Source organism: Oryzias latipes, chromosome 17, assembly GCF_002234675.1.
Source record: "Oryzias latipes chromosome 17, ASM223467v1".
NCBI lineage: Eukaryota > Metazoa > Chordata > Actinopteri > Beloniformes > Adrianichthyidae > Oryzias > Oryzias latipes.
The window spans coordinates 11,246,198-11,265,990 of NC_019875.2; the positions used below are offsets into that span (position 1 = coordinate 11,246,198).

A 19,793-nucleotide genomic window follows, 5' to 3' on the forward strand; every position below is an offset into this window, starting at 1 on the left:
TATTATTTACAACAATTACATTCAACACACTTCTTTTTTTAGCTTTTTATGTTTGTTAACCCTCTTGACGTCTGTCAACGGCTCTTCACGTCAGGTTTCAATCCGCAGATCAAAATAACTGTCAAATAAGGGTCCGACCATTTTTCCTTCTTCAGAGTACACTCTTTCCTTGTTGAACTGGTCCTTGAAAATTCAGGAAGCGCCACCTAGTGGCATAACCTTGTACCTACATTTTTGTCCACTTGGCTACATGTGCTTAATTGATATTTCAGGTTTCTTAATTCTGTCTGATAAAAGCTAGGAACCAGATAATGATAAATCATGTAATAAAATTGTTACGGTAGAATAGGGGTGGGATTATCTAAGTTTGCCTCCTCCCACTCCTGTTCAAGCAATATTTATTAATATGTCTAATTATCCTAAGATTGATTCATCATTGTATGAATGTGTAACTGATGATTGTATTGTTTTAGTGTATTGTACTTATTTAGTTGCTTGAAATAAACCATTTCAAATCAAATAAAAAAATGTAATTTACTGTATGTATAACTACAAACATGTCTTCTTTTGATTAGGAGTACATTTAAATGTATATTCATTTACTTTTGATTTTCATCAAAAGTAAATGATCCAAATTTTGTTATATTTTTTTAGATATATCAACTATATATCTAAATATTTTTGATCACTGTAACCTGCTTTATATTCTTCCATCTATATTTCTCTTCCTTCCAGATGGGTACAGATACACCTCTTCCCCCTTCAGTTGAGACAAACTGTCTCACAAGTCCCCATACATCTTTTGTTTGACCTTTTCCACCTCTGTAGTCTGCTGTTGTTTGTCCTCTCAGTGTTAAGTTCTTAGCTGCACTTTCTGTGGTTAAACTCTGACAATGTTCCAAAATGTAGCTGTATGACTTTTTTTGTTTTAAAAAAAAATCCTGACAGTCCTCTATTTAAGTCTTACTGGCTTTCTTTAGCTGTCCACATCAGATCCAAACTCTTGACAGTCATTTACAGAGTGGTGGACTCCACCAGCTTCTCTGCACCTCTGTACCCCTACACACATCACGCTCCGCAAATGAGCCACGCCTGGTTGTTCCTGCACAACATGGCAAAAGGTCTGAAGCTCAGCTTTTTAGCTCTATTTACACAGAGATGGACTGATTACACACAGCAGCTTCATTTACAATCTTTAAGAAACGACTTTTACAAGAAAAAAGAACAAAATGGCCAAGAAAACAGTCCATAAATGAAAGAGGTTATCGTGTAAATGTTTGAGTTCATTTAGATGAGAAACATTTTATGGAACAACAGTTTGGTTCTTCTTTATAGGAGCTGCTCTTTCTTTTCCGTGTGACTGTTTGTGTTAATTATGTTAGAGCATCTGTTATGAAACAAAGCTGTGGAAAATAGGAATAAATGCTGTGATTATTAAATTGCATACATTGATGTTTTATGTCGTAAAGGAAATAAGGGCATATTATCTAATGTTTCAGATGTTTTTTTCCTCCTGAATCTTTGTTCCTGCAGACCTCTCAGAGAAAAACATCTGTAAGGAGGAGACTGATGATGAGCAGCTTCTCTGGAAGCAGGAGAGGAGCTCCAGCCTGGATGAAGAGAAACCAGAGCTTCCACTGATAAAGGAGGAGTGGGAGGAGGTCTGCATCGGTGAGGAAGGAGAGGAGCTGGAACTGAAGCAGGAAAATTATGATTTCATGGTCACTGAGGATGATCAGGAAAACATGGACTCCAAACCAGAACCAATTGAGAACCCAGTTCTGGAAGCAAACACTCAGATCAGAAACAGCGATGCTGTGACTGTCCAGCTGGATTCTCCTTCAGATTCTCATGTGAAGGAGAGTCCAGCTGTCTTATGTCAGTCATATTCCTGTGACACATGTGGAAACATTTTACCTCAACATAGTGATTCAATACACACGTCGGAAAGGCCTTATTCTTGTAAAGTCTGTGAAAAAAGTTTTACTCAGAATTCTTCCTTAAATGTTCACATGAGAATTCACACAGGTGAGAAGCTCTTTTCGTGTGAAATTTGTAAGAAGGTTCTCGTCTCCTTGAGAAATTTGACCTATCATATGAGAACTCACACAGGTGAAAGTCCTTTCACTTGTGAAGTTTGTGGAAAAATTTACACTAAAGGCAGTGACTTGAAAATCCACATGAGAATTCACACTGGTGAAAGGCCTTTTACTTGTAAACTATGTCAGAAGGGTTTCATGGAAAGCAGTCCCTTAAAGGCTCACATGAGGACTCACACGCGTGAGAGGCCTTTCACTTGTGAAGTATGTGGAAAAAGTTTCACTAGAGGTAGTGACTTGAAAATCCACATGAGAATTCACACAGGAGAAAGGCCTTTTTCCTGTGAGATTTGTAACAAAGGTTTCATCAATTCAGGTGGATTGACCTGTCATATGAGAACTCACACAGGTGAAAGGCCTTATTCTTGTGAAGTATGTGGAAAAAGTTTCACTACAGGTAGTGACTTAAAAACCCACATAAGAACTCACACAGCTGAGAAGCTTTTTTCGTGTGATATTTGTAAGAAACGTTTTGTCTCCTTAAGAAATTTGACTTGTCATATGAGAATTCACACGGGTGAAAGGCCTTATTCTTGTAAGGTTTGTCAAAAATGTTTTACTCAACATTCTTGCTTAAATGTTCACATGAAAATTCACACAGGTGAGAGGCCTTATTCTTGTAAACTATGTCAAAAGGGTTTCATGCAAAGTAGAGACTTAAAGGTCCACATGAGGACTCACACAGGTGAAAAGCCTTATTCTTGTAAAGTCTGTAAAAAATGTTTTACTCAACATTCTTGCTTAAATGTTCACATGAGAATTCACACAGGTGAGAGGCCTTATTCCTGTGACATTTGTAGGAAAACCTTCATACATGCAAATAGTTTGACCTTACACATGAGAAATCACATATGTTAAAGACCTTTTACTTGTAAACTGTCAGAAGGGTTTCATGCAAAGCAGTGCCTTAAAGGCCCACATGAGGACTCACACATGCGAAAGTATGTGAAAAAAAACTTTTCTCAAAGTACTAAATTAAAAGCCCACATAAGAACTTACATATCTCCATGTGAAATTTGTACGTTTTTTGTCTCCTTGAGATATTTGACCTGTCATGAAAACTCACACAGGTTAAAGCCTTTATTCTTGTAAAGTTTGTCAAGAATGTTATACGCGAAGTAGTTCATTATGTGCCCACATGAAAACCCACACAGTAGTAAAACGCCACATGTAGTAAACCAAAACACTTCAAATCCTCTTCACCTTAATCCACCTGTGTCATGGTAGGAATAACATGTCAATGTAAGGGTGGGGTCATCTGGACCCCATAAGATAGCACAAGAGTTAGCTGACTACATGAACACCCAAACTGGTAAAAGGTGTCATTCGTTTTTGCATTCTCTTCCTTAACTGCCTATAATAGAACACATGATGAAATCGCACCATTGGGAAGATTTTATGTTGTAAATTATGTAAAATCTTTGATCAAACTCATGTTTTTTACCATGAATGCAACAGTTCACACATCCAAGAACCCATATTTTTATTTAAAAGAATAGTTTTCCTGGATATTCAGACTATTCTGAATAAAGCAAAAATATTAAAATGGCACCATGTTTTTGTCAAATAAATTAAAAATATTTCAATGCAGTAGATACTAGGGATGTAACGGTACGCTAAAATCTCATTTCGGTTCGGTTCAGTATTTCATAGGGCTCGGTTCGGTACATTTTCTGTTTGTTTTTTTTTGTGACAAAAAAGTCAAAAAAAAATTCTTGCAAAATGCATTTATTGGTTTTATATAACAATGAATAAAGTGGGAGCCGGTTTAGCTCGTGCTGGTTTGCGGTGCCTTCCGTCCGTGAAACCTGGGTTCGACTCCCTGTTTCCTTCTCTGCTTCTGTGCCGGTCCCAAGTCCGGTTGCTTTGAGAGGGTTGCATCAGGAAGGGCATCCGGCATAAAACATTGCCAAATAAACCATGCGACTCGTTCGCTGTGGCGACCCCTGATGGGAAAAGCCGAAAGAGAAACAACATATAACAATGAATAAAGTAAACCTATGTAGGTGATCTGTTAGATAAAATAATACAACTATAAGCTGCCAGGAACCAAAAACTTTGGATAATTAACACTGGCCTGAAAAACAAGTAGTTTTTTTTTTTTTTACTTGCACACTTTTTTTCTTGTAGACCTGATTTTTACAGTCGTGTGATGTCATTAAAGTGTGTTGGGTGTATACGCTATTTTTGTGCAACAATGTCGACACACAGCATTCGACTTGTCCAACTGTCTTTTCCCTTCATTGATGCTCACAACAAAGCCAAAGTGTCTCACATCTGCATTAGCCATGTTGATACTGTTCACATGCCTTACTGTCACCTCTGTTACCCAATAGCGTATTTGCGGAAACTCATGGCTAACATTAGTTCCACCTCAGCTCAAAGATTATACATTTTGGGGGTGGGGTGGGGGTGGAGTACTGAAACTGTACAAAAGTGAACCAAACCAAAATTGCCGTACCGAAATGGTTCAATACAACTACATGTACCATTACACCCCTAACAGATGCATTCAGGAGGATTCACAATGTTGGAAGATGTATTTGCCACATGGAGATTTTTAGTAATAGATTACCTTTGCATGTAATTGTGAGATTCTCCAATAGAGTATGATGTTTGTCTGAAGGTGCAAAAACCATTTGCCTATCTTTGCATGAAATGTTTAAAAATATGTATATAAACATAGCTGTAGTTAACTGCTGATAAAGATTTAAAATGTACCTTAAATGTGTTTAAATCTGACTTTGAATAAATGTATAACTTCCTATTAATGAAACATTTATACATTATGGTGGTCTGTTGTTAAGAGAGTTTTCAAGTTTTATTGCAGATATCCAAATAAAGCACACTGATCCCAAGCATTTCTTTTTGTATTCTTTTGATTTGTTAGTTTTCAAAACTTCTTGAGCATTTGTTGAATCATAACCGTCTAGCAACCCTTGTGCTATCCTAGGCACTTCAACATTGGGAGTTGGGTCATCTGGACCCCACTAGACAGTGGGGATGATCTTCAATGATTTCTGATCTTCACTGGTGTCCATGGATTACATGAAATCCTCTTCACCTTTATCCCCCTTTGTCATGGTAGGGAGAACACGTCAATGTAAGGGTGGGGTCATAGGATAGAACAAGGGTTAAGGGTCTAAAAATTCATTTTAACAAGGATTTGATTCCTATCATAAGTTTTGGTTGCTGATCTGATTGATAGTTGAATCTAATTCACTGACCTAAAATTGATCCAGGACATCTTTAGCCAAATATTCAACCAGTGTGATAATTAACCCTTGTGCTATCCTAGGCACTTTAACGTTGGGAGTTGGGTCATCTAGACCAGTGTTTTTCAACCGGTGTGCGAGATGATCAAGTGTGCCGTGGGAAATTGCCCTCACTGATCTAAAGACATTTACCATCTCCAGTATATCAGCTTTGTGTTCATCCAAACAGACCCTGATAAAACACTGAGAAATTAGGAATATAAAAGATCGTAAAATACTTTTTCTTTGTGTTTATTTGATTCTATTACAGACATTTTGATAAGAATGATGGTACCACTTAGCTGCAACTAAAGCTGTTTTCTGAAAAGTTCCGCACCTTTAACTGTCTCCACCAATCATTCTTGAAGGCTTGATCACATGTCATCAGTCTGACCAATCAGAAGTGGTTAAAGTCTTCACTTCCTTGTTCCGATTAGGCTAATAAAGTCGCTCAGTTCTAACAAAAACACCAGCTAAAGCTCGTCTTTAGCGGTGTAGCTTTCCACAGAATTCGATATCAGACCGTGGAACAAGTGAATAAAACAATGAAGCTCAGAGAAGCGATCTCCGGCCGTTATTGTGCTACATCTCCCATGATACATTGGGTTAAAGTGACAGCATCTTGGCGCACAAAGAGTTTCTCCTCTTAACGTCTCGAAACAACAACGAACACACATCAAACAGTTTTTGAATCTTTTAAAAACACTGATCTAGACCCACTAGACAGTGCGCTGAACCTTTTTTCTTCAATGATTTGTGATCTTCACTGGTGTCCATGGATTACATGAAATCTTTCCACCTTTGTCATGGTAGGGAGAACACATCAATGCAAGGGTGGGGTCATCTAAGATAGCACAAGGGATACCTGGTACTGAACAGTGCAGGTGAAATTTTCCAGATTCCTTTTATTTCTTACAAGATAATCAAGCGTAAATTAAATGTGTAAACAAGCAAACAAGTAAACAAGAATAAATGGTAAATCCATTAACATTTTACTTTGATAAAGTTCAGTCCATTGTTGTTTTCCCTCATCAAAAATAATCCAAGTGGAACATTATTAAAACCTTCTGCCACACTCTATGGTCTCATGTCTTTGCTTAAGTCAAAATGTTTCCACACATCGGACTGGAATGGTGCACTGATCATTTTTTGCTGCCATCACGTGTTGTTGGCTCTGATGCACTTGGTCATTTTTAGGTTAAATAAACCTACTGTGCCTCAATCCAAATGGTATTTCCGAATGTCTTTCATAATAGATTTTTATAAACGGTTTTATAAGGGTATAGGGCAGTGGTCGGGAACCTTTTTGGCCGAGAGAGAGAGAGCCATAAACGCCACATATTTTTAAATGTAATTTCGAAAGAGCCATACAATAATGTAGCATCCCTTTCCCACACTGAGGCATGGAGACTTAACATCTTTTAGGGTTCTTTATTCTGTTACTGTAGACCTGCAACAAACGGCGCACAATAAATTCAGCAATTCCTCAATCTTTCCCGCCGAGATGAGAGCGCTTCTCCCAACTTTATATTCCCTCACTGCCGTAACAGCTCTCCCATTTCCCTTAGCTGAACCCCATTGGTCCAAACTCCCCAACGACAGGCTGAGCGACAGAACTGAGGGCCAATCAGATCTCTGCATGATGCGTTCAATGAACTCCCGAACTTATCACGCAACCCAACAGCCACCCAGTTAAACTCAGTCCGCTACAATATTTTTAAAACTAAATATACAATTGAGTGTGTGCATTTGATGTAATTTCAACACTTTTAAAGTACAATAAGTCTGTGGATTCTTTTTAATAACATCTTCATGCTGTTGCTAATAAATGATGAGTATTTCTCAGCATTAATGGGACTTCTGGTGCTCTGTGGTAGTTTTTCTGATAGTATTGTCCGGTTGATACGTGGTGAGTTTAAGCTTCATGCAGGCGTTGAGACTCCGGTAAACACGATCGCAGGTTGGTCTGAATGTTCTTTAGATGTGAGAAAGACTGCTCACATGCACACGTGGAGCCAAACACACACTCACAGGCTGCAGTATGTGACGGACAGCATGTTTTAAGTTGTGACAATACCTGCGCGATTCATCTTGCTTCCTGTACCCAATACCCCCCCCCCATTTCTTCCTCACCCGTCCCGATCCTGCAGCTGCGCGCTCTTTCTCAGAGACGGGAGCGCGCAGCTGCAGGCACGACAATTCACAGGTTTCAGGCTATTACAAACTCTTTGAAATAACAGATAAAAGTAAACTGATAGTGGTGGCGCAGATTTTTTTTGCTCTAAGATTTTCTCTCTCTCCAAGCACCGCTACTACTGCGCGCCCCTCTAGCATCGCATCGCGCCCGAGAAGTACTGGTCTAATGAAAAAACGATTTTATAATTAAAGATTTGTCTGCAAGCCAGATGTGACCATCAAAACAGCCATATGGCTCGAGAGCCATAGGTTCCTGAGCCCTGGTAACGGGGTACGGCTTTGAAATGATTAACAACTGACCTCAGATCAGTCTGGTTAGATGCGGGAATAGAAATTGATTCATTGATTAAGTCGATAAATTATCACCCCCTACTGACCATCATCTAAATGTCAAATCGGAACACTTGAAATAAAATATTTTTTTAGTAATCCTTCATTTTTTTTAAAATGGTAAATTTTAGAGAAGAAAATCCATTGGAATACCAAATATCCAATTATTTGCATTTATGTAAAAAAAGACTGTCTACTTAAAATCAATATTTTTAACAAAAAACAATATACCGTAAGTATTAAAGCCAAAAAGCAGAAATTTGTATTGTTTCGTTTTGTTGTGGTGACCTACTTTTACCAGCAGATGGAGACAACAGGGGCCAAATTCAATGTTTTACAAATTATTTTGTGGATGCTGCCTGTCGAAGTTTCAATTGACAAGTGCTATCCTAGGCAGTTTAACGTCGGGAGTTGGGTCATCTAAACTCACTAGACAGTGCTCTGAACCTTTTTTCTTCAATGATTTGTGATCTTCACTGGCCGCACGGATTAAAAAAATTATTATGAGCGAACAGGCCCTTAATAATTATCACAACAGTTATAAAAGCATTTTTTGACGATCGTTTCCTGGTGCTTACCGTGGATTTTGCTGTTCGAGGACAACGAGATGATAGGACCATTAAAGTACTGACGTCATCGCCCCGCCTCCCTCCTGGAAATGCTGACTGGATTTGAATTATGCAACAGTTTTCGCAGGGTGGATGTAAAAACGAAAATGCTATCCCCTCTTTGCATTTTCATTTTAATTATGACACAGAATACGCGGTTTTTAAGTGGAAAATAAAAAAGCATTTTGGAGGATTTATTTTTTATTTTATTGTTGAGTCATTTAATGGAGTTACATTGTGAAAATGAAAAAATATTTCTGTTAATCCATTTTAATTGTCAAATTAGACATTTCTAATTGAATTTTTTGCTACACATTTACCTGAGAACCTTTTGAAAAGGAAATGTCAAATACCATTTTCTTTATCATTTTAATTAAGAGACAGAATGAAACAGGTGGAAGTAAAAGGCCGATGCATAGAAACATGCTTCCCAACAGGATAACACTAATGTCTTCTTTTTTAAGCTGCATGAAACAAGCTACATATGAGATGATAACAAAGGGGCTGGGGTGCACATTAATGTAAACAGCGCGGATACACTTCAAGCAGGAGAATTGGAAAAATATTAAACTGTGACCAAAAACATTTAACAATAAAATATAAACAATTACAGCCATTTTTTTTACTTAAACTGAGTCTCTTCAGCGTACATGAGTCTTCCCAGTTGAATGTCTTGAAACCACATTAGACAGTTTTTAAATCTTCTTGATGAAATCAGAGGTAAACAGTTAAGTTGTCCTTCAAGGTTTGTGTTTATTAACAGCCCAACATCCCAGAGTTTGGTCCAAGTCATCTTTCTAACTGAAACACTTTTCTCTCAAAAGGTCTGGATTATTTTATGTTATATTTAAGAAGTCATAACATTTAAGAAACAGGATTAAGGTGAAGTGGCCAACAGACACAATTAAACTAAATTGAAGCAATTAAAGAATCTAAAAAGAAATAAAAACATTTTCGCTAAAGTTTTCAAAGACATCAGTTTTAATTAAGATAAGAGAATAACTAATAAAACTTCAACATGTTTACCTTTTGTGTAGCTATAGAAAAATAAATATAATGTTAGGTTTTTTTGTGTAAAATTTATCAAACATATTGTAAATTGTTCAAAAATTAAAGTTGCTTTTGCACCAACATTAAAAAAATATTAAAATGAATAAATCACTATTTAGAAAGATTATAATAGTTTTTTATGTGACATTACATAAAACTGAATTTTAATAAACTGGAGGGTAAAAACAACTACCAGGGTAAAATTTCAAATAATTTAGTAAAAAATTAATACGGAAAACTAACTTAAATTTTATGGCATCATTTAGAAAAAACAGCTGCAACTTCCAGACTAATATACATATTTTCATTTTAACTTTCTTTTAATTTACTGTTCATTTTTCTTTGTGTGCAGGATGCTGTGGACATTGGACGGCAGTCTAACTTAACCCCTTGTGCTATCTTAGATGACCCCACCCTTACATTGACGTGTTCTCCCTACCATGACAAAGGTGGATAAAGGTGGAAAGATTTCATGTAATCCATGGACACCAGTGAAGATCACAAATCATTGAAGTAAAAAGGTTCAGAGCACTGTCTAGTGGGTCTAGATGACCCAACTCCCAATGTTAAAGTGCCTAGGATAGCACAAGGGTTACACCAGGCAGAGCAGGAAACTGTTGGAGTTGTTGTTCCCTCTGTGGCGTGTCCTCTCTCCTCTCAGACCTGTCCTTACTGTTCAACCCTTGTGGGACATCGAAATCCCGCTAGCTAGCATTCATGTTTTATGTCTGATCGGAAATAAGGTCATATTATCTGATGTTTCAGATGTTTTTTCCTCCTGAATCTTTGTTCCGGCAGACCTCTCAGAGAAAAACATCTGTAAGGAGGAGACTGATGATGAGCAGCTTCTCTGGAAGCAGGAGAGGAGCTCCAGTCTGGATGAAGACAAACCAGAGCTTCCACTGATCAAAGAGGAGGAGGAGGAGGTCTGCATTGGTGAGGAAGGAGAGGAGCTGGAACTAAAGGATCTGACAGCTGTTTTGAGGTTCCCATGTTGACATTCTTCAGAGGAGATGCAAAGAGGAGAAAAACTTGCTCTAGGGCACCTTAAATACCTCTTCTCATGATTGACTTCACATGTGTATTTAGGTCAAGGGTCAATTAGCTTATAAAACAAATTTTGTCTTCCAATAATTATTGATAAAGGTATTCAAATCAATATGACAACAGGGGTGCCCACATTTACGCACCTGCCTATTTTTGTTTAAGTAATTATTGCACAGTTTCTTTAAATCCAATAAACTTCTCTAATCAAATATCACTGTGTTCATCTGCTATATGTTATATTTAACTGAAATTGATGATCCGAACCAGCAATGATTTCTGAAGAAAAATCTTGAAAATTATCAGGGGTGCCCAAACTTTCTCATACCACTGTATTTTAAATGTTTCGCTTTCATTTAACAGGAGATGTCTGTGAGCCTGCCCAGAAAGCCTTTCCATCACACCAGGGGGGTATTCCAGAAAGCAGGTTCTGATAGTTACCATGGTAAGTTTGAGGCTAAAGAAACGGATAACCTCGCTTTCGGTTCTAAAAATGGAGGTATGTTTCAGGGTATGTCAAGTTGCCATAGCATGAACATAACCTGGTCTGGAGCAGGTTTAGTTGAAGGTCAGTTTGATTGTGGTGAAATAATCAAAGCTCTTTTAATTACAACCACTGAGTGTTACATTTTAATGTGCAATAATGATTACTGAAATGTTTAAAGTACAATCAATAAGCTATTGATTTTGTTTACTTGATCTGAAATGTGTAGCAATAATTACTGGTTTAATGTTATCATGTGTTCTAATGATAATCAATTATTATTACATATCGGTTCCGTTACTGTTTACTGAAATCATGAATGAATGTTTTCTGAAGATCATCAATCATTTCTAGGCACTGGATTTTGTTACTTGAAGAGAATCTATCTGATCAGAACCAGATTTAAAACTCTGTAAAACTATCAGATGAATGAACTCAGTAGGGGTGGGATTATATAAACTTGCTTCTTCCCACTCCTTTTCAAGCAATAAATCAAACTCTACTTATACTTTAGTTAATGATCACTGTATTTAATTAAGCATATATGATTTAAGTGACGTTTTTGTTTTGTTTTCTGTCTTTTTAATCTATGCATTTCATCATTTCTGTAATGAGTTGATAAATATGTTTAAATTCTTTATTGCTTTGACTACAATTCTTGAAATAAATCAATAAATCAAATCAAATCAATATATCAAAAATCAATCAAAGATGAGAAGCAGCATGACGTGTCCATTTAAGATGATTTAGCTCAGATAATACTTTTTCCACCATGAGAGGGGGATAAGACCTTGTATGGATGTTGGAAAGATAAACCTTTGATCTAACTTAATTATTTGCGTCAGTTAAGATAAATCATGTTTTTAAGTTGGGTCAGCTTAAAAATAACATGTAGTTTTCAGACAGTTATTTTACTTTCATTCAAATGAATTCAATTAAGTAGGTGTAACTTTGATGCTGCTGTTAGATCAGCACCGCAAGGACTTGTGGGATACCATTCACTTTGCCTGTCTGGACAGATTTGAGTTTAAGTGTGGGTTTTTGACCAAATGTGTTTTGTTTAGCTGTTTTACTGTGTTATTTGTACTGTTATATTTAATTCTTTCTGCACCATGAGTGAAAGGGAGGGAAAGGATGATGAGTTTATTTAGCCCACCTACTGGATACCCCCTGGCGCCGATTGCTGTGCTGGCCCCGACCCTGAACCCCATCCCCACCCCTTTTTAGCCAAATGCTGCTGCTGTGCGCCAGCGTTTGGAAGTGATGCATCGCTTGTAAAAAACAACAAAAGGAGTGGAAAATATTATTTAGTCAAGAATTCCCTCATCGTGCAGTTTATTTCAGTCAGGGCAGTCTTGATTTCGCCCAACTCCTTGGCCACCTCTCTGATTGAACTACTGACTTCCCTCTGCATTTCAAGGACTGCATCGGTGAGGACACGTCCACTGCTGGAGGGTTGAGAGCCGCGTGCCGTGGAGACGCTGGGTCCAGACGGCTGCTCAGCTGCAGCATCGTAACCACTGGCCCCGCTGGAACACCCAACAACTAAAATAAAATTGTTCTATATTAATAAACTGTAATTGTGTAGCCTGCATACATGTGACTTGACTGCATTCATTTGAATTATTTCTCTTACCTGTGTCACCCGGTGCATCTGGCGCGTCAGTGTCCCCCTCCGCCTCAGTCACCACTCCACTTAATAGGGATTCCCCAATAATTGCCAGCCAGTCTCTCATCAAGAGGGGTCAGCTCCGGTGTTCCCTGTCCCCCACCCGTGGCAGACAGACTCTGGCGATGGAGCGCTAGATGTTTTTTTGCCTCGACTTTGATGTCCGACCATTTCTTTTTATTTCGTTTTTTTTTTTTTTTTTTTTTAACTTGTCCTGTCCAACAGCTGGGCAGACAGATGAGAGCTGAGGGCCTCTTGTGTTGGACATATTTTACTTTAACAAGAGGGGTTATTAATCTTCAGACAAACCAAAGGTATGTCTGAATAAACCCCTTTTGTAATTGAGGCCAAACTTTATTAATATCAAACATGTTTGAAAATCTTTGGTGTTGGACCGGACGGAAAAGGAAAGAGGGGAAGAAGAGAGGGACGTTAGAGAGAGGGGGGGAAGGAGGGTGATAGTAGGAGAGGAAAGGGGATAAGACCATGAAGCAGCATAAAGCAACAAGTTTACTGGTTGTTAATCATCTTTCATTTCTTTTTATTTCGGCCACGGTCCGAGGTTGTGAGGCTACAGCATTTACGGCATCTGCCACCATTTGCCACTCAAGTGCCTTTTCGGCATTAGTAATGCCCACACTGTGGCCTCCAAAGAACACTTTTCTCCTCTTTTCCACCTCGCCAACGATAACTTCTACTTCACATTGAGTGAAGTTACGTTTTTTTGATTTCCTCTCTGTGTTTGCCATGATTTCACAATCAATTAATATTAATTTGTGGGCGTTTCACGGACTATTTATGGGCAACTATGGGCGTGTCATGAAGCCGCAAAAGCTGCACTACATTTAGAATTGATTGTGATTTATTAAGGGAAAGATCTGTAGGATGTGCGTGCGCACGGTTTTATAAATCTGAATATTTCTGTGCGTACGCACGTCCTATGTTTCATCCGTACGCCACTTCTGACACAAATCCTACGCAAAGTTTTATAAATGAGGCCCCTGGCCTCCCACAAGTCTGCCTCCACGCTCCCTGGTGTCAAGATTCTGCCTAGCATCCTGACTGCTCTGGTCCCCTTTAAATTAACTCTGAAGATCTCATACTCCTGGGTCTGTCATCTTTTGTTGGTCCTCAAGACCTGGTTGTGACAGTACGTTCCAGCCAAGATGGACCCAAAGATGGCCCAGGAGCTCCAGGATAGGTAGAGGGCGCTTTTCGTAATTATGACGTGTGGATGCCTGAATTTACATCTAGCCTGTGTGAAATTACTGAAACTCTCTGCTATGACCATCTCCCTAAGAACTCCTCCTCCTATCACTGTACAGCCTGTTAATGAAATTAAGATTGATCCTCCAGATAAATACGATAGAAATCTGCATCACGTCGAACCTTCCTCTGCCAATGTGAGATTAACTTCTCCCTACAGTAATCTGTCTTCCCTTCGGAAAGATCAAAAGTTGCCTATGTTATTTCACTGCTAACTGGTTGAGCAGCTCAATGGGCTACCACTGAGTGCGCTCGAGATTCTGTCATCTGTTCTTCTTACAGACAGTTTTCAGAGGAACTCTAGGCCATTTTTGACCCTGTGAAACTCCATCGGGAGGCAGCACATCAACTCACAAAGGTGTGTTGCAGGGGCCAAGAAAGGGAAAACTACCACAAAGCAGGTTACGAAGATTTATTAATACAAAAACCCCGTCATGAGTAGAATAAAAATGTTGACCGTATCAATGACACCACAGGAGCATGCAGACAAAAAAACCACAGTTCATGCACAACAATAAAAAATAAAAACATGCAACGTAACTGTGATGCACAGCACTCGGTGGGATACGGCACCCACCAAAATAACATGCGGGGTGAAACCTGAGGGAAGTGACTAAAAAAAATGACAAACAGAACAGAGGGTAAATAGTCCGCTCCTGCACTTGATTAGTCAATCACGCTGGGACAGCTCCGTCAGGAGCGGACAAACAAAGTACAAAACATAAACTTAAACAGGACAGCAGGGCACAGTATTCCAACACTAAAAACAGAAGAAGCACCATATTAAAAACATTTGATAAAAAATAATTTACCAATTTGTTTAAAATATACCTCTGCTGTATGGAGAGAAATTAGACTCAGTCGGATTTGTGCGTGCGTAATACTTGATTTGTGCGTAAATTAGGATTTGTGTATGGATATTCTTGTTTTGTGCGTGCGTAAATTAGGATTTGTGCATAAATTTGGATTTGTGCGTGATTTGTTACTCACATAATACGTTTTGTGTATAAGTTAAAAAAATTTAAAATGAAAAAAATACAAAATGCAATTTACGTATGCACAAATTAAGATTACAACAGTTTGAAACTACTTACACACACACACACACATCTTTAAAAAACACGCACGAATCCCTTGTTACGCACACACAAAGCCAAAGTTACGCACGGATCTACCGTGAGACTCTTTTCACGTCTCACAAATTCGTCCGTAAGTGCTGCGTTTAAATACCAGTGGAATGCTCGGTCATTAGAATTTTCCTATCAGCCTTCCCTTCTAAACGTATTTCCTTCAGTGGGTGTAGTAGGGCTTAGAGCCCTGCGCGGGACTATTTTCTTCATCCCGCTCCCGCCCGCGCCCGCTGAATTTTTGACCAATCCCGCCCGCTCCCGCAACGTATGCGTTACACTCCCGCCCGCTCCCGCAATATGCATGTCCACTCCCGCCCGCACCCGCAAAACTCAGAGAATTTAGTCCCGCACAGTAATAGAGATGCATTGATTTTGTATCGTCCCCCGTCCCGCAGGAAAAAAACATGTATTTTTTTTGATATTATTAAAAAGATTCATGTCCTCCTCCAGCCTCATCTTTTGATGCATTCCTCTTGTGTAATGTGCAACTTAAATATTAAATATATTTTCACAAATCCTGTTCGGTTAAAAGTGTCCCTGTGTGCGCGCAGACAGACAGCCTGAAGCGCGCTCTTAGTAAGAGGCGGGGCGGGGCGCACCCCCAACAACAGGTTAGATGACAGAGGCCATTGGGCGTCTCTACCTGGTGCCTTCAAGGAGCTTCAGTACATAAGAATCCAACAGCTGCACAGCCTAACGTAGTCCGCTAATATATATTCATGAGATATTCATGCCAGCACTGATCCCGCGGGGTTTATTTTTTGCCGCCCGCTCCCGCCCGCAGCACAATCCAAACCGCCCAATCCCGCGAGATTTGGGTTGGGTCCCGCGGGACCCGGCGGGACCCGATCCCAATGCAGCCCTCTAGTAGGGCTTAAAAAAACTTGAAAGGAAAATAAAATTTATCTGAGAATATTACTTTCACTTTTAAACGCTAATATATATATTAAAAGTATATTATTCTCCGAGACACCGAATTGATACAAAATGCGTGATAGGAACGACCAGTAGGGGGCACTGTTTTTTTTCTTCCGGAAAAATCAAAGGCAGTCAGACTGAGAGAGTCACGGGAAGAATGGCGGCCCATCTCGGTGGTCAGCGCCCAGAAGTAAGTAGCCTCTGTGTTCAACACTAAAATCTACTGTCTTCATGTATTGAGTCATTGAGTTGAGTCATTGTCTGGATACGTTTAGAAGGGAAGGCTGATAGGAAAATTCTAATGACCGAGCATTCCACTGGTATTTAAACGCAGCACTTACGGACGAATTTGTGAGACGTGAAAAGAGTCTCACGGTAGATCCGTGCGTAACTTTGGCTTTGTGTGTGCGTAACAAGGGATTCGTGCGTGTTTTTTAAAGATGTGTGTGTGTAAGTAGTTTCAAACTGTTGTAATCTTAATTTGTGCATACGTAAATTGCATTTTGTATTTTTTTCATTTTATATTTTTTTAATTTATACACAAAACGTATTATGTGAGTAACAAATCACGCACAAATCCAAATTTATGCACAAATCCTAATTTACAAACGCACAAAGCAAGAATATGCATACACAAATCCTAATTTACACACAAATCAAGAATTACGCACGCACAAATCTGACTGAGTCTAATTTCTCTCCATACTGCTGTGATAAAATTGTAAAATACCTGGTGCGTCGCAAAACCTCACGCCCAGTCTTTAAAACCCCCAGAAAAGCAGGATCTACCTCTGCCGTGATCCTGTCATACAATAAAAAATAAAACATCAAGCACTGCTTAAAAACATCATCCACAGGTAAGGATAACAGCAGTCTTACCGCACTTTTTGCTCGAGCCAACTCACGCTGCTCTCTGAGCTAACCGGCTTTCTCACAGGAAGCTAGCGCCATAGCAACCACACGTCAACTTCCTTTTTAAACCCCCTGAACAATGGGTATAGAGACACCTACAGGTGACTCCCGTTACAGGTGCATCAAGGTAAAGAGACTATTGACGATTACATCACACGTTTCCGAACCATAGCATGTAACATTTACTCCCTTTTGGCTCCTGAGAGGAAAGCTATGGAGACTTGCATCAAGGAGTCGTTAGCTGCCGGACTAATAAGACCCTCTTCCTTTCAAGCTGGGGCCGGGATTTTTCTTTGTAAAGAATAAAGATGGGAGCCTGAGATCCTGTATTGATTACCGGGGGCTAAATGAGATCACTGTACGTAACCGGTATCCTCTGCACTTATGTCTTCTGCATATGAACTTCTTCAGGGGAACAGGATTTTCACAAAATTGGATCTTCGCAATGCCTACATTCTGGTCATGATCAGGGCAGGTGATGAGTGGAAGACGGCATTCAACACACCTTCAAGCCATTTCGAATATCAGGTCATGCCTTTTGGCTTAACTGTCATTTTTCAGAACCTCGTCAAGGATGTTTTGGATGACATGATTAACTGCTTTGTTTTTGTTTATCTAGACGACATCCTTATTTTCTCACCTTCTATGGTGGAACTTGTCCAACATGTGCGTAAGGTCCTGCTGAGGGTACTCTAGAACCAACTGTACGTCAAGGCAGAGAAGTGTGAGTTTCATACCACCACTTCATCCTTGGCCTAGTCATTTCTGAAGGATTTTCTGAAGGAATGGACCCGAGGAAGCTACAGGCTGTGTTGGAGTGGCCGAGACCGTAAACAGCTATAACTGTTCCTCGGGTTTACTCATTTCTATCCCAGCTTCATAAAGAATTACAGCAAAATAGCATCTCCTCTTCATGCCTTGACCTCGCCAAAAAGGATTTTTTTTTCTTGGAACCAAGAAGCCGAGTCCGCCTTCCAGGAATTGAAGCACCGTTTCACCTCAGCCCCAATATTGTGTACAACTGATCCCAGTAAGAAATTCATCATGGAAGTGGATGCTTCTGACTCTGGGATCAGTACTGTCATCTCTCAAAGGAGCCAGGAAACAGGGATCATCTATGTGCTTTCTTTTCTCGTCGCCTGTCCAGTTCTGAAAGAAACTATGACGTCGGAGATAGAGAGCTGCTGGAGATCAAGGACGCTCTGGGGGAGTGGCGTCACTGGTTATAGGGGTCCGAGAAACCTTTTGTAGTATTCACTGACCATAAGAATCTGGAATACCTATGAACTGCCAAGAGAGTTAATTCTTGCCAAGCCCGTTGGTCTTTGTTTTTTAACCGGTTCAACTTTTCTCTGTTTTATAGACCAGGTTCCCTAAACACCAAGGCTGATGCACTGTCCCAATGGGAGAACGGTCCCTCTAGGGAGGCGTCTCCGGAATTCATCCTGCCAGCCTCAGCTCGATTAGCGGTCACAAATACTGACATAGAAGAGGAGGTAGGGTCTGCTACTCTAGGCTCTCAATCCCCATCAAATGAAGCTAGATTTGTTGAATCAAAATTTTAAAGAAAAAACAATCCGCCAAACCACTTTGTCTTTTTCTTCTTTAACACTGCTCATTCTCTTTCTTAACTAAAATGATAAAGAAAATGGTATTTGACATTTCCTTTTCAAAAAGTTCTCAGGTAAATGTGTAGCAAAATTTAATTAGAAATGTCTAATTTGACAATTAAAATGGATTAACAGAAATGCTTTTTCATTTTCACAATGTAAAACTGCATCAAATGAATCAAAAAACAAATTAAAAATCAATCCTCCAAAATTCTTTTTTATTTTCCACTTAATAAACCGCGTATTCTGTGTCATAATTAAAACGAAAATGCAAAGAGGGGTTTGCATTTTCGTTGTCACATCCACCCTGCAAAAACTGTTGCATAATTCAAATCCAGTCAGCATTTCCTGAGGGAGGCGGGGTGATGACGTCAGTACTTTAATGGTCCTATCAGCAAACTGTCCTCGACCAGCAAAATCATCTGGAAGCAGCAGGAAACGATCTTCTAAATGTGCTTTTGTTACTGTTATGATTATTATTAAATAAAGGATTACTACAAAAAAAATTATTTTCAAGTGTTCCTATTTGATATTTAGATAATAGCCAGTAGGGAGTGATGATTAATCGACTCACTCGATAAATCAATTTCGATTCCCACATTTAACCAGACTGATCTGAGGTCAGTTGTTAATCGGATCAATGCCGTACCCCTATACCCTTATAAAACCATTTATAAATCTTTTATGATAGACATTCGGAAATACCATTTGGATTGAGGCACAGGTTTATTTAACTATAATTTAAAAATGACCAAGTCTATCAGAGCGAACAACAAACATGTGATGACAGCAAAAAATGATCAGTGCACCATTCCAGTCCGATGTGTGGAAACATTTTGACTTTAGCAAAGACATTAGACCATAGAGTGTGGTAGAAGGTTTTAATAATGTTCCACTTGGATTATTTTGATGAGGGAAAACAACAATAGACTGAACTTTATCAAAGTAAAATGTTAATGGATTTACCATTAATTCTTGTTTACTTGTTTGTTTGTTTACATATTTAAATTTACACTTGATTATCTTATAAGAAATAAAAGGAATCTGAAAAATTTCACCTGCACTGTTCAGTACCAGGTATTTATCTCTGAGTCACACTGGTTGAATCTTTGGCTAAAGATGTCCTGGATCAATTTTAGTTCAGTGAACTGGATTCTACTACCATTCAGATCAGCATCCAAAACTTATAATAGGAATCAAATCCTTGTAAAAAAAATCCTTGT

The 19,793-nt window shown here is 39.1% G+C and overlaps 2 protein-coding genes and 1 long non-coding RNA gene across 22 annotated transcripts in view; 1 reads left to right on the forward strand and 2 right to left on the reverse strand.

The window, feature by feature from the left end:
* LOC105358153 (gastrula zinc finger protein XlCGF57.1) overlaps positions 1–3,840 on the forward strand; it is a 62,471-nt gene extending 58,631 nt beyond the window's left edge. For 5 of the 7 annotated variants that reach the window (XM_023965644.1, XM_023965641.1, XM_023965643.1 and 2 more), the window contains one exon: positions 1,534–3,840. In XM_023965644.1, the coding sequence (XP_023821412.1) occupies positions 1,534–2,957 (1,424 nt within the window). In that variant the 3' untranslated portion in view covers positions 2,958–3,840. The remainder of the gene's footprint in view (positions 1–1,533) is intronic. The other 2 variants (XM_023965639.1, XM_023965635.1) reach the window with 2 other exon arrangements.
* Positions 1–19,793, reverse strand: part of LOC110013423 (zinc finger protein 271) — a 253,782-nt gene that overhangs the window by 135,353 nt on the left and 98,636 nt on the right. The gene's annotated exons all lie outside the window — the stretch shown is intronic.
* Positions 14,398–17,087, reverse strand: LOC111949130. Of its 2 annotated transcripts, XR_002875180.1 has the most exons (3): positions 16,928–17,087; positions 16,779–16,850; positions 14,398–14,760 (listed from the first exon to the last, which is right to left on the reverse strand). It is a non-coding gene; the product is annotated as an uncharacterized LOC111949130 (long non-coding RNA). The 2 variants fall into 2 exon arrangements; XR_002875179.1 differs by lacking the exon at positions 16,928–17,087 and having other exon boundaries at positions 16,779–16,920.